The sequence below is a fragment of the Delphinus delphis genome, chromosome 2, assembly GCF_949987515.2.
Source record: "Delphinus delphis chromosome 2, mDelDel1.2, whole genome shotgun sequence".
Lineage (NCBI taxonomy): Eukaryota > Metazoa > Chordata > Mammalia > Artiodactyla > Delphinidae > Delphinus > Delphinus delphis.
In genome coordinates this window covers 42,226,971-42,241,272 of record NC_082684.1, presented here as the reverse complement: position 1 = coordinate 42,241,272, position 14,302 = coordinate 42,226,971, and the positions used below count along the sequence as shown (strand labels likewise).

Sequence of the window (14,302 nt, the reverse complement as noted above, 5' to 3'; positions counted from 1 at the left end):
TATGGTTTTTATTCTTCAATTTTTTAATATGGTGTATCACATTGATTGTTTTGCATATATTGAAGAATCCTTGCATTCCTGGGATAAACCCCACTTGATCACGGTGTACGATCCTTTTACTGTGCTGTTGGATTCTGTTTGCTAGTATTTTGTTGAGGATTTTTGCATCTATGTTCATCAGTGATATTGGCCTGTAGTTTTCTTTTTTGGGGCATTTTTGTCTGGTTTTGGTATCCCGGTGATGGTGGCCTTGTAGAATGGGTTTGGGAGTGTTCCTCCCTCTGCTATATTTTGAAGAGTTTGAGGAGTATAGGTGTTAGCTCCTCTCTAAATGTTTGATAGTATTCACCTCTGAAGCCATCTGGTCCTGGGCTTTTGTTTGTTGGAAGACATTTAATCACAGTTGTAATTTCAGTGCTTGTGATTGGTCTGTTCATATTATCTATTTCTTCCTGGTCCAGTCTCGGAAGGTTGTGCTTTTCTAAGAACTTGTCCATTTCTTCCAGGTTGTCCATTTTATTGGCATAGAGTTGCTTGTAGTAATCTCTCATGATCCTTTATATTTCTGCAATGTCAGTTGTTACTTCTCCTTTTTCATTTCTAATTCCATTGATTTGAGTCTTCTCCCTTTTTTTCCTGATGAGTCTGGCTAATGGTTTATCAATTTTGTTTATCTTCTCAAAGAACCAGCTTTTAGTTTTATTGATCTTTGCTATGATTTCTTTTATTTCTATTTCATTTATTTCTGATCTGATTTTTATGATTTCTTTCATCCTGCTAACTTCGGTGTTCTTTTCTTCTTCCTTCTCTAATTGCTTTAGGTGTAAGTTTAGGTTGTTTATTTGAGATGTTTCTTGTTTCTTAAGGTACGATGGTATTGCTATAAACTTCCCTCTTAGAACTGCTTTTGCTGCATCCCATAGGTTTTGGGTCATCGTGTTTTCATTGTCATTTGTTTCTAGGCATTTTTTGATTTCCTCTTTGATTTCTTCAGTGATCTCTTGGTTATTAGGTAGTGTATTGTTTAGCCTCCATCTGCTTGTATGTTTTACAGATTTTTTCCTCTAATCGATTGCTAGTCTCATTGCATTGTGGTTGGAATAGATACTTGATATGATTTCAATTTTCTTAAACTTACCAAGGCTTGGTTTGTGACCCAAGTTATGATCTATCCTGGAGAATGTTCCATGAGGACTTGAGAAAAATGTGTATTCGGTTGTTTTTGGATGGAATGTCCTAAAAATATCAATTAAGTCCATCTTGTTTAATGTATCATTTAAAGCTTGTGTTTCCTTATTTATTTTCATTTTGGATGATCTGTCCATAAAGTCCCCTATTATGATTGTGTTATTGTCGATTTCCCCTTTTATGGCTGTTAGTATTTGCTTTAGGTATTGAGGTGCTCCTATGTTGGGTGCATAAATATTTACTGTTGTTATATCTTCTTCTTGGATTGATCCCTTGATCATTATGTAGTGTCCTTCTTTGTCTCTTGTAAGAGTCTTTATTTTAAAGTCTATTTTGTCCTATATGAGAATGCTACTCCAGCTTTCTTTTGATTTCCATTTGCATGGAATATCTTTTTCCATCCCCTCACTTTCAGTCTGTATGTGTCCCTAGGTCTGAAGTGGGTCTCTTGTAGACAGCATATATACACGTCTTGTTTTTGTATCCATTCAGCCAGTCTATGTCTTTTGGTTGGAGCATTTAATCCATTTACATTTAAGGTAATTATCGATGTGTATGTTCCCATTCCCATTTTCTTAATTGTTTTGGGTTCGTTATTGTAGGTCTTTTCCTCCTTTTGTGTTTCTTGCCTAGAGAATTTCCTTTAGCAGTTGTTGTAGAGCTGGTTTGGTGCTGCTGAACTCTCTCAGCTTTTGCTTGTCTGTAAAGGTTTTAATTTCTCCATGAAATCTGAATGAGATCCTTGCTGGGTAGAGTAATCTTGGTTGCAGGTTTTTCTCCTTCAACACTTTCAATATGTCCTGCCACCCCCTTCTGGCTTGCAGAGTTTCTGTTGAAAGATCAGATGTTAACCTTATGGGGATTCCCTTGTGTGTTATTTGTTTTTCCCTTGCTGCTTTTGATATATTTTCTTTGTATTTAATTTTTGATAGTTTGATTGATTAATATGTGGCTTGGCGTGTTTCTCCTTGGATTTATCCTGTATGGGATTCTCTGTGCTTCCTGGGCTTAACTATTTCCTTTCCCATATTAGGGAAGTTTTGAACTATAATCTTTTCAAATATTTTCTCAGTCCGTTTCTTTTTCTCTTCTTCTTCTGGGACCCCTATAATTCGAGTGTTGGTGCCTTTAATGTTGTCCCAGAGGTTTCTGAGACTGTCCTCAATTCTTTTTGTTCTTTTTTGTTTATTCTGCTGTGCAGTGTTTATTTCCACTATTTTATCTTCCAGGTGACTTATCCATTCTTTTGCCTCAGTTATTCTGCTATTGATTCCTTCTAGAGAATTTTTAATTTCACTTATTGTGTTGTTTATCATTGTTTGTTTTCTCTTTAGTTCTTCTAGGTACTTGTTAAACGTTTCTTGTATTTTCTCCATTCTATTTCCAAGATTTTGGATCATCTTTACTATCATACTCTGAATTCTTTTTCAGGTAGACTGCCTATTTCCTCTTCATTTGTTTGGTCTGGTGGGTTTTTATCTTGCTCCTTCATCTGCTGCGTGTTTCTCTGTCTTCTCATTTTGCTTAACTTACTGTGTTTGGGGTCTCCTTTTCGCAGGCTGCAGGTTCATAGCTCTCGTTGTTTTTGGTGTCTGTCCCCAGTGACTAAGGTTGATTCAGTGGGTTGTGTAGGCTTCCTGGTGGAGCGGACTAGTGCCTGTGTTCTGGTGGGTGGGGCTTGATCTTGTCTCTCTGGTGGGCATGTCCACGTCTGGTGGTGTGTTTTGGGGTGTCTGTGGCCTTATTATGATTTTAGGCAGCCTCTCTGCTAATGGATGGCGTTGTGTTCCTTTCTTTCTGGTTGTTTGGCATAGGGTGTCCAGCACTGTAGCTTGCTGGTCGTTGAGTGTAGCTGGGTCTTGGCATTGAGATGGAGATCTCTGGGAGATTTTCGCCATTTGATATTACATGGAGCTGGGAGATCTCTTGTGGACCAGTGTCCTGACGTTGGCTCTCCCACCTTAGAGGCACAGCACTGACTCCTGGATGGAGCACCACAAGACTTTCATCCACATGGCTCAGAATAAAAGTGAGAAAAAGGGAAGGAAGGAAGAATGGAAGGAAGGGGAAGGAGGGAAGGAAGGAGATAAAGTTATTAAAATAAAAAATAATTATTAAGAAATAAATTTTAAAACGTTAAAAAAAAAAGACAGACAGAACACACAAAAAGAGAAAAAGGGAAAATATATATATATCTTTTGCTCCCAAAGTCCACCTCTTCAATTTGGGATGATTCGTTTTCTTATTCAGGTATTCCACAGATGCAGGGTACATCAAGTTGATTGTGGAGATTTAATCTGCTGTTCCTGAGGCTGCTGGGAGACATTTCCCTTTCTCTTCTTTGTTCGCACAGCTCCCGGGGTTCAGCTTTGGATTTGGCCCTGCCTCTGCGTGTAGGTCGCCTGGGGGCGTCTGTTCTTTGCTCAGACAGGACGTGGTTAAAGGAGCAGCTGATTCGGGGGCTCTGGCTCACTCAGGCTGGCGGGGAGGGAGGGGTACAGAGTGCGAGGCGAGCCTGCGGCAGCAGAGGCCAGCGTGACTTTGCACCAGCCTGAGGTGTGCCGTGCGTTCTCCCGGGGAAGTTGTCCCTGGATCACAGGACCCTGGCAGTGGCGGGCTGTACAGGCTCCTGGGAGGGGAGGTGTGGAGAGTGACCTGTGCTTGCACACAGGCTTCTTGGTGGCTGCAGCAGCAGCCTGAGCGTCTCATGCCCGTCTCTGGGGTCCGTGCTGATAGCCGCAGCTCGTGCTTGTCTCTGGAGCTCCTTTAAGCAGCGCTCTTAATCCCTTCTTCACGCACCAGGAAACAAAGAGGCAAGAAAATGTCTCTCGCCTCTTTGGCAGCTCCAGACATTTTCCCGGACTCCCTCCCGGCTAGCCGTGGTGCACTAACCCCCTGCAGGCTGTGTTCACGCCGCCAACCCCAGTCCTCTCCCTGGGATCCGACCTCTGAAGCCCGAGCTTCAGCTCCCAGCCCCTGCCCGCCCCGGCAGGTGAGCAGACAAGCCTCTCGGGCTGGTGACTGCCAGTCGGCACCGATCCTGTGTGCGGGAATCTCTCCACTGTGCCCTCCCCACCCCTGTTGCTGCGCTCTCCTCCGTGGTCCCGAAGCCTCCCCCCCTCTGCCACCCGCAGTCTCCACCTGAGAAGGGGCTTCCTAGTGTGTGAAACCTTTCCTCCTTCACAGCTCCCTCCCACTGGTGCAGGTCCTGTTCCTATTCTTTTGTCTCTCTATTTTCTTTTGCCCTACCCCGGTACGTGGGGAATTTGTTGCCTTTCGGGAGGTCTTAGGTCTTCTGCCAGTGTTCAGTAGGTGTTCTATAGGAGCTGTTCCACGTGTAGATGTATTTCTGATGTATTTGTGGGGAGGAAGGTGACCTCTGCGTCTTACTCTTCCGCCATCTTGAAGCTTCCTGCCCTCCTTTTATGAGTGAAGAAACTAAGGCCCAGGCTACTTGCCATGGATAAGTACCAAATCAGTGGTAGAACTGAATCAGAACCGCTAGCCTGTGACCTCTACTGTCCTGCTTGTTAGAATCTCTGCCAAAGCAGGTATGGAAGAAAACAGAGATCCAGATTAGGTCAGTAGGTACACAGAATAGTTGTCACTGAGACCCTGGAGTCAGGCAGACGTGAGTTCAAATTTTGATTCTATCACTTATCAGCCACTTGACTTTGAGCAAAGAATTTACTCCCTCTGAACCTCAATTTATGTGTCTGTACGATTAGGATAATAATGCCTCACTTATAGAGGTTTTGTGGGATGAAATAAGAAAATGCATCTGGCAATGGTTGAACTTATTATTGAAATTGATTTGAATAATCTGTGTTCATCACCTTGGTAATGGAGAATACGGATGATTAATGAGACACGAATACTCCTACCTGTCTGCTCACAAAATCCAAATGGTATGGATGAGAAGAAAAATGGCGTTATGGTGCCAAACGCTGCAGTTGAAATTCTGCTGACCTAGATATCACAGTTCAGGAAATAAGTAGACTTGGAAGAGATGGAGAGAAGGAAAAAATAAAAAGTACCAGAGCTCTGAGCACAGAATATCAACAAGCAAATTCTCTTGCTTTCAGTCACACACCTTTTGAATCCAATTTGCTCTCCATTATTTGTTTAACTTCTGTTAATTTTATCCAAATGCTAATCTCCTTACATTCTAAAGCCAGTATACAAAATCACACCAATAAAGTACTCAGATGACTGGTTAAATTGCATTTTGCAACTGTGTGTGGGCACATGGGCTTGGCTCTGTCAGGGTTGGTGGAAGGGCAGGGGGAACTGGACGATCATAAAATGTTTTACACTAGTTTTGATGGGTTTGCCATTCTGACTTATTAAATTTGAGGCATAAGGAAAATGAGACAAAGGGGTATCTGTGTTTGAAGCCTACATTGACATTATCCATTTCCTGTGTTTAAGGAGCTGGAATATCAGAAGTCTCAGCCCTCACGGCCTGGAGATAAGTTTGTGTCTGTTGTCAGCCAGTTCATCACGGTAGCCAGTTTCAGCTTCTCTGACGTTGAAGATCTTCTAGCAGAAGCTAAAGACCTGGTAAATTTCCCCTTGCGCACTGAGTGTTTCTTGACAGAGCTGGTACTTTCAGATATTATAAGTATACTTTCATTTCTAGGGCTGTGATCAGTTGAAAAACATGCTTTCTATCTAACTGGCCTTTAGGTTAGTAAGACCTTGAAGTATCTGAATGGTGTAAAACAAGTAAATACTTTGACAGTTTTAAATATTTTGATAGTTTTTCCCTTGATTGTTATTATAATTATCTCTGGGAAACAGAAAAGAGTGGACTATGAAAACCAAGGGCAGGATGAAATGTGACATCAAGGTATGACTGAGGCCTTGTGCTTCAGAAACTTGTAAGATGCTCACCTGAGATAGAGACTTAGGAGGGCAGGATATTCCCTCTTTAAATGTCTAGAAGAACTTACTAAATGATAGGCACTTTAATTCAGAGCCTCATTGCAAAAGACATTTTTTTTTTTTTTTTTTTTTGCGGTACACGGGCCTCTCACTGTTGTGGCCTCTCCCGTTGCAGAGCACAGGCTCCGGACGCACAGGCTCAGTGGCCATGGCTCACAGGGCCCAGCCGCTCTGCGGCATGTGGGATCTTCCCAGACCAGGGCACGAACCCGTGTCCCCTGCATCGGCAGGCGGACTCTCAACCCCTGCACTACCAGGGAACCCCAAAAGGCATATTTTTAATAAGACTTCTTTAAAAAATGAATTTTGCTATTACAAAATCTTGTTTTCCTGTAAGGGAAGAGTTTTCATTGGCAAGTATCCAACACCTTAAAATCCCCCTGGCCCCATCTCTCTGTCTCTCTCTGGTTATTTCCGCTTCTAAAATTTATACACATTCATATACATGTGCACATTCTCTTGTCCCCTTCTCATTGTTAACAAATGTCATTAAGCTGCTATCCACCCTACTGAGTTCCTCCACACTGCCCATCTCTCAGTTGTGACAACACTCTTTTGCTTTCACTTGAATCTTTCCTTTGAAACTTGAGTAATGAATCTCATTTTTCTGTGGTCCCCTGTTCAGTTGTAGATATGGATGATTGTATATGTAAGTGTACACACATACTCATTAAAGTTCAGAAGTAGACTATGTTAAGACACACTAGCTAATCTCAACATTGAAACCCCACCTCCAATGTTAGTAAATAAATGCAAGACAAGCTATGTTTGAACGACTGTTGTTAGAGGTCCAGCCCCTGGTACCCCTGATTGAAATCAGTGAACTGATGTCAGCAGCCTCCCCTGTGATGGCCCCCACCTCAATCTAGGCAATACAGTACCTACTTCATCACGGGCTCAAACATTTTTCTAAGAATCAACTGAATAGTTAATTTTTGATTTATACACACTCTACTTTTTTTTTTTTTTTTTCAATTTTAGTGTGGGAACTTTTGTCTGGGACTAGTTTTGTTCAGATTTCTAAGACTAAAATATACATGACTTCATCATCACTAGAATTCCTAGATAAAAAGATCATTCAGGATGGCTTTGACGTGCCTGAACTTCAATGTTTTAGAAACTCCATTGTAGTCTATCTGTTGCTGTTTTGTTCATACCAGAACTTTTAGAAATTAGCTTATAAAACCATGCAGCAACTGAAGCGCTGCATGTGGTGTATGAAGAATGTCGTATTTTTCCCTTAAGAGCTTAGTTTCTAATAAAATATTTCCAAATAAGTAAAAGGTTGAGAACGCCTCGATGAAGAGAAAAATGGTAAAAAAGCATTATTATAAATTTAAAGATATGAAATATAAAACAATTGAAAATTGTCTTATTTAAGAATAAATGTTGAAAATATTTCCTTTACAGAGATAGGATCACCAAAATGTCAGGAAAACTTAACAATATACTAAAGACAAGTAGTGCAAGAAAAATAAAAGCAATTAGACCATGAAGTATTTATGCAGTCCTCCCCAACCTAAGAGTTTCAAACTGTGAAGAAAATGAAAGCTCTGGAAATTTTGAAGTAGTTGATTAGGCATAGGGAGCGAGAATTTGTTTGACCTTGAAGTTAGAAACACTGTCCGTTGTAGTTTAGATGTAATAGCATTAGATCCTTACAGAAGGAGATATAGTTCTAAAAAACAACTTGACTGGCACTGAACAGTATTTGGATGGTCATAATAATGCTAAGACACTTGAAAGCATACTATCTCGAGTTGTGAAGATAACAACCAGAAGAACTAAAAACAGAAATGTTAAAACTAAAAAGACTGGCTGTGCTATTTTGTTAGCCTATATATTTTTTAATTTAATTTTTAAAAATTCGCCCTTAATATTTTGCATTTTATCTGTTTTTAAAAGATTTGCCTTGAAAGGGGTTCTAAAACAAAGGATTTAGAATAAAATTGTATTCTCAGTTATGAATTTTGAGTTGCCTTAATGATTCCATAATCAGTGAGTGTTTTCTAATTGAGGCCCAGGAAGTACAGTAATACCAATATTATTTACGATTAGTAAAAGCAGCTAAGAAACACTGTATCCTATTTGCTTCTGATACTAACTACATGGCACCAATAAATGATACTAAACTACTTCAAAGAAAAGTTAAAAGTACAAGTTTCCTTACCCCTGCTGAGTTCGCTCTTAGTTTTATATCCTGAGTGCTCTGCCCTGTGATATTCTGCTTTCTTGTTTTTACTACTGTTTAGTTAATAAAGAGTCACAGGATGTAATCATAGATGTTAAGCTGAAATGAGGTGGACAGGGATAAATGGTTTCACAAGTCGTGGAGTATTACATTTTTTCCTTTAGAAGCGATTGATAGACATGTTCAGCAGCCAGGGATAAATCCAGCGAGTTATATTTGACTCAATTTGACCTTTAGCCCCTTGAGAGAGATTGATATTTATGTGATCACGGCGTTCTCTTGGAAGACTGAACTTCTTAAAACCTTCTTTTTTCCAGTTTACTAAAGCAGTGAAACACTTTGGGGAAGAGGCTGGCAAAATACAGCCAGATGAGTTCTTTGGCATTTTTGATCAGTTTCTTCAGGCTGTGTCAGAAGCCAAACAAGAGAATGAAAACATGAGAAAGAAGAAGGAGGAAGAAGAGCGCCGAGCTCGAATGGAGGCTCAGGTAAGTGGGTGGCCAGTTCCACCCCCAGAAAGTTCTGTTGCTGCATCTCCTTGGTTTTTAGGAAGCGCTCTGCCATGCTGGCAAGAAGGAGGGCATCAATGTCCTATCTAGAAGGCTGCTGGGAGTTTCAATTGGTAGAAAGTTTCTCTTGGGCAATGTGGCTGTCTATATCCAAAGCCTAAAAATATATATCCCCTTCCTTTGATCTGGAGTTCCACTTCTTAGAAATCAGTCTAAAGAAGTAATCATACATGTGCACAAAGAGAGCAGCAGTCTTTATGATAAGCCTTAACCTGGAACAACCTACACGTTTACTGACTGGGCATTAGTTCTAAATGATGTAATAGCTACATAGTGGACTGTTTACACAGTCCTTAAAAGTCATGTCTTTAAAGAATATTTAATGATGTGAGAAAGCTTAGATAACAATGGTTATCTCTTGATAAACAAAAGGGGAAAAATTATCCTTAATTCTTTAAGGATATCTAAATTTTCTATAATGTGTGTGTATTATTTGACTCTTAATAATAGTAACTCTTGCATAGAAGGTTCCAGGCATCCACAGTAGATACAGGCTTAGCCTTTGATGTCAGGAACGTGGCCTAATGAGCATTTGCTTTAGTGTCTCTATACCATCAAAGAAACCAATATTTGGGGTCTATTTAATAGTGATAACTTTCTTATTCCATCATAGAAATATGAGTAGCCTTAATTGCTCTCTTTTTAACTAGAATATCATGGGGTTTACCCAGATTCTAGACAGCAAGAGTCTAATCACAAAGTGGTGGGCAGTTTTTTCATTGTTCCTTGCTTCTCTGATGAGCCCTCATGTCCCAGTCATCCTCTCTCATGACATCCAAGGGGGCTGGCAGCTATCAACAAATGTGGCTCAGTGGACTGAAGCACCATCATGTTCCACAGAATTCATCTCCACTCAATACAAAACACAATATTATTTTGACACTTCTCTAAGAGGTCACTTTCCATTTGCAGCTCAAGGAACAACGCGAAAGGGAACGGAAAATGAGGAAAGCAAAAGAGAACAGTGAAGAAGGCGGAGAGTTTGATGACCTGGTTTCCGCTTTGCGCTCAGGAGAAGTGTTTGACAAAGACCTTTCTAAACTGAAACGGAATCGCAAGCGCATTACCAACCAGATGACGGACAGCAGCCGGGAGAGACCGGTCACAAAACTTAATTTCTAATTTCCCTTGAATACTTTTTTAGAAAGCTCATTAGCGGCCCTTTGAAGTGACTAGAACTTTTCATTACACTGCCTTGCAATCCAAACAGTGGCAATTTCTCCTTTCATCTGCGAGTGAATGCGTGAATGTGTGTGTATGTACATGTATGTGTGTGTATATATGAAGAAATGTATATAGAAATCTGAGAGTTGTCTGGAGACCTATATGTTTGGTTAAAAAAAAAAATCTATGTTTATGTATGTGCTCAGAACCCGTTTGTGTATATGCATTCATATTGAGTGTGGCTCATCTTCTTCCCCTGAACACCATGACTGTTCAGAAGCACAATACTATCTCCTCAAAGAGATACAGAGACATTCCCTAGAGTAAAAAGAAAAAAAATAAAGCTTGAGAAATATTTTACAGTTTCCAAGCTTGATATACTTTGAAATTATTTTCACTGGTGAAACTGGTGTTGGAAAAATATAGATTTAAAATGGTTTTTGATAGTTGACAGTATGATGCTGGTGCATCGCATCAGTAGTTGATAGGACCAGCTTAGAATTTCTGACATTGATGTGGGGATGCAGTCTGTAAATGTTTATTGAGAACATCTGGCACAAAATCTGAATTATGTAGAATGTCAATCAGAGTTCTTTTATATGTTTAAAACTTGGACATCAATTTTTCCCCCCTAATTTCATCGAGTTCTCTGCCAAGCACTCTTGATGATTTCTTTACATTGCTTTTGGAAAGAACACTATCTAAATGCAATCCATGCTCTTGTTAAAGAACAAAATTACCATAATGTGCTTGTTTTCCTTACAATATAGACCTATAAACTCTAAAAATAAAATTTCCCACCCAAGACTTACAAGGAGGAATTCTCTGAAAGGATAAAAATTATTTTAAAAAAAATTTTATGGGGTGCATTTTTTTTTTTTTTTTTTTTTGGTATTTTCTGTTTTGTAGGACAAGCTGCATCTTCTGTAAATATAGGTCTGGACTAAAGGACATTTAGTGAATGCACAAAATGTCAACACCACCAACAGAGATGCCAAGAGCTATTTATCTCTAAGTATGTTTGATGTGATTTGCTGTTTATATGTTGTCATTTTAAGTTGTGTGTCAGTAACGCTACCTGTAAAATTTCAGTCCAAAAGATAAAGCTCTCAGGGAGAAATGAATAAAAACAATGAACATTAGAAAATAAAATATAGATGCTTACCATTAACCTACCAACTCTTAATATCCTTAAATTATATGATATATAAAGAGGACTGTTACTTTTTTTTTTTTTGCTTTGCTTTATTTATTAGTAGTGGGGGAGGGGAGCTAAGGTTCTCTGTTTTCTTTCCATTGATCCTGTTGTGGTTGGGTTTCCTGTGGAGAGAGTAGTTTGTCCTATTGCACTAGAACATTATTTACTCACTAAATTGAGTTTTTCAGTCAATTAACGAATATTTATTGAAACACCTACTATGTGCCAGGCATAGTAGGGCTACAGTGGTAAGCAAGACAGAGCCCCTGCCCCCCAGGAGCTTATGCTCTAATGGGGACAGTTAAGGGGCAAACAGAATACCGATGCGTGCGCTGTACAGGAACCGTGCTATTTAAAAATAATTTGTATAAACTATAATGCCTAGCGCAGATGGCAAGGTCTCTGCGCTACATGAAAGCTGTGAAATAGCGCTCTAAGAGTTGGCAAGAGCCGTGGTTTTACGTTTTTTTCCCCCTCACTGCAAACTTAGCAACTTTCTACACATTATATGGATGACTCTAGCAAATAAAACAGTCACAAATACACAGCAGACGTCGCGCTCCCCCAGCTCCTATGTACCAAGGTCTGCAAGTACACCACATTAAAGGTGCAGACGAGACTTTGCTCAAAAAAGCTTGGAGGTGAGAAGGAGTGGGATGTGCTATGTCTGTTCCTTAACTAAAGTGCCTCTATATATATTCTTTTCTATTTAGAGCAGGAGAAATTTGATCTGGCTCAAGTTTGGAACTGTCTTTTGAAAATGGCTTTGTTTTACAGTTTAAGGAATGGACAAGTGGAGGGAGAGTCACATAAAGGAGCAAGTTTGTGTAGCATGTTCCTCTCGCCCTTTTTCATCATCCTCATTTTGATATGGCCATCCTGGTAGGCCTTCTTTGCCATTTCCATTTTTCGTTTCTTTCCCAGAAAGCTGTGTGCAGGTAATTCCATGTGCCATTGTTGAAAAAAAAAAACCCTACTTTTTAGATTGGTGCTGGTGTAAGTAGCCACTTTTTCCTCTCTTGGGTGTGTATTTTAAAAGTTTTTTGTTTGTTTGTTTTTTTAAATTAATGCCAAAAAGAAAAAGCATTATAATTTGTAAACTTAATTGTATGTCTTGTATCTTATTAGCTTAGTAGTTGGAACCACTTAGTCTTTAGGCGCGAGACTGTTGTTATAGTACCAAGAAAAAATGTTGTGTTATGAGACTGTAAATTTTTTTTAAATAGCAACATGCAATAAAGAGATGAATTCATTAGGTGTTATGTATATGCTCTCTATGAGTTATTAAAACAGCATTATCAAACTTCTTTGCACTTTCCACCATTAAATTGAAATATTTCAAGTTGTTTACTAAATTAGAAATGATACATTTTTTAAACCTGTACATACTGGGCCTAGAGAAGTATAGTTTTCTGCTATGGCAGTGTTCAGGATGTCCACAGACTACCATATACTACCTCCTTCTGTAACATGTTTTTGGTATAACTCTATGTGTTGAACAGTTTCATGGTGGAGCTACTGGTGAAATTATTCAACTGGGGATATAGAAGAGGGTCTCTAATCTCTACAATCAAAATCTTTTTCATTTTGAAGCATTTCCTTTTAAAAAATTAATTTATGATATAGGTCAATACGGGAAGCATCACCATATGGAAGAAGGAGTGCGTATTCTGTTCTCTGAAAACTGGGACTCTCTCTCAGCCCCACGTCACTTCGGTTTCCTGGCCATCCTCTACCCAATTTGAAGTCAAGCTGAAAGCAAATTATCCTAGTGGTTGCTAGAGAATCCAAGCACTTCTGATCTTGAGAGTGGACTCATAATGTTCTTATAATTGCTAACATCTTGGTTTTTTCTACCTAGTCCCTGGATACTGCATAGTATCCAAAGACTACTTTGTTCTTTTACACTGGCATCCAGACGGGAGAGATCCTGCTGCATGGCCAGCAAATTTTATATTCCTCCCTACAATCATGGGGACCTACATACAGAACCATCTAGACCCTCAGCAGCCCTTGATGTATTGATAGAAACAGGGAAAAACCTGAAACTTGCAGATCATTATGCTTATTTGTACATCTTCAGTTTTCCCCAGAAAATCATCACTGGGGAAAATGTGCTTCTGTCGGGCGGTGAAGCTGTTCAAACCCTCCAGGATTCTGCCCCTTTCCTATACTTAACACAGATTGGTCAGGCAAAAGGATAATCTTTAATAAACTAGTTTGGACACAATTCTTTAAAAGGTCAAGTTCTGAAAGGGGGGAATTTTCTGTGACCTTTTTTTTAAACAACAAACACCACCTATTCCCTAATCATATAGAAAACCTAAGTTAAGACCCCCCCAAGGTTTGGAGGAGCTTCAAGATGGCAGAAGACTAAGACGTGGAGATCACCTTCCTCCCCACAAATACGTCAGAAATACATCTACATGTGGAACAACCCCTAAAGAACACCTACTGAATGCCGGCAGAAGACCTCATACCTCCCAAAAGGCAAGAAACTCCCCACGTACCTGGGTAGGGCAAAAGAAAAAAAAGAGACAAAAGAATAGGGACGGGACCTGCACCAGTGGGAGAGAGCTGTGAAGGAGGAAAGGTTTCCACACACTAGGAAGTCCCTTCGTGGGTGGAGACTGCGGGTGGCGGAGGGGGGAAGCTTTGGAGCCACAGAGGAGAGCGCAGCCACGGGGGTTCAGAGGGCAAAGCAAAGAGTTTCCTGCACAGAGGATCAGTGCCGACCAGCACCCACCAGCCCAAGAGGCTTGTCTGCTCACCCGACAGGGCAGGCGGGGGCTGGGAGCTGAGACTCGGGCTTCGGAGGTCAGATCCCAGGGAGAGGACTGGGGTTGGCTGCATGAACACAGCCTGAAGGGGGCTAGTGCACCACGGCTAGCTGGGAGGGAGTCCAGGGAAAAGTCTGGAGCTGCCGAAGAGGCAAGAGACTTTTTCTTGCCTCTTGGTTTCCTGGTGCGTGAGGAGAAAGGATTAAGAGCGCTGCTTAAAGGAGCTCCAGAGACGGACGCAAGCTGCGGCTATCAGCGTGGACCC

General features: G+C 40.4%; 1 protein-coding gene across 3 annotated transcripts in view; it reads left to right on the top strand.

Moving 5' to 3' along the window:
- DAAM1 (dishevelled associated activator of morphogenesis 1) overlaps positions 1-12,561 on the top strand; it is a 179,359-nt gene extending 166,798 nt beyond the window's left edge. For all 3 annotated transcript variants that reach the window (XM_060004472.1, XM_060004473.1, XM_060004471.1), the window contains exons 23-25: positions 5,620-5,751; positions 8,644-8,814; positions 9,808-12,561. In XM_060004472.1, coding sequence (XP_059860455.1) covers positions 5,620-5,751; positions 8,644-8,814; positions 9,808-10,017 — 513 coding nt within the window. In that variant the 3' untranslated portion in view covers positions 10,018-12,561. The remainder of the gene's footprint in view (positions 1-5,619; positions 5,752-8,643; positions 8,815-9,807) is intronic.
- The last annotated feature ends 1,741 nt before the right edge of the window (positions 12,562-14,302 follow it).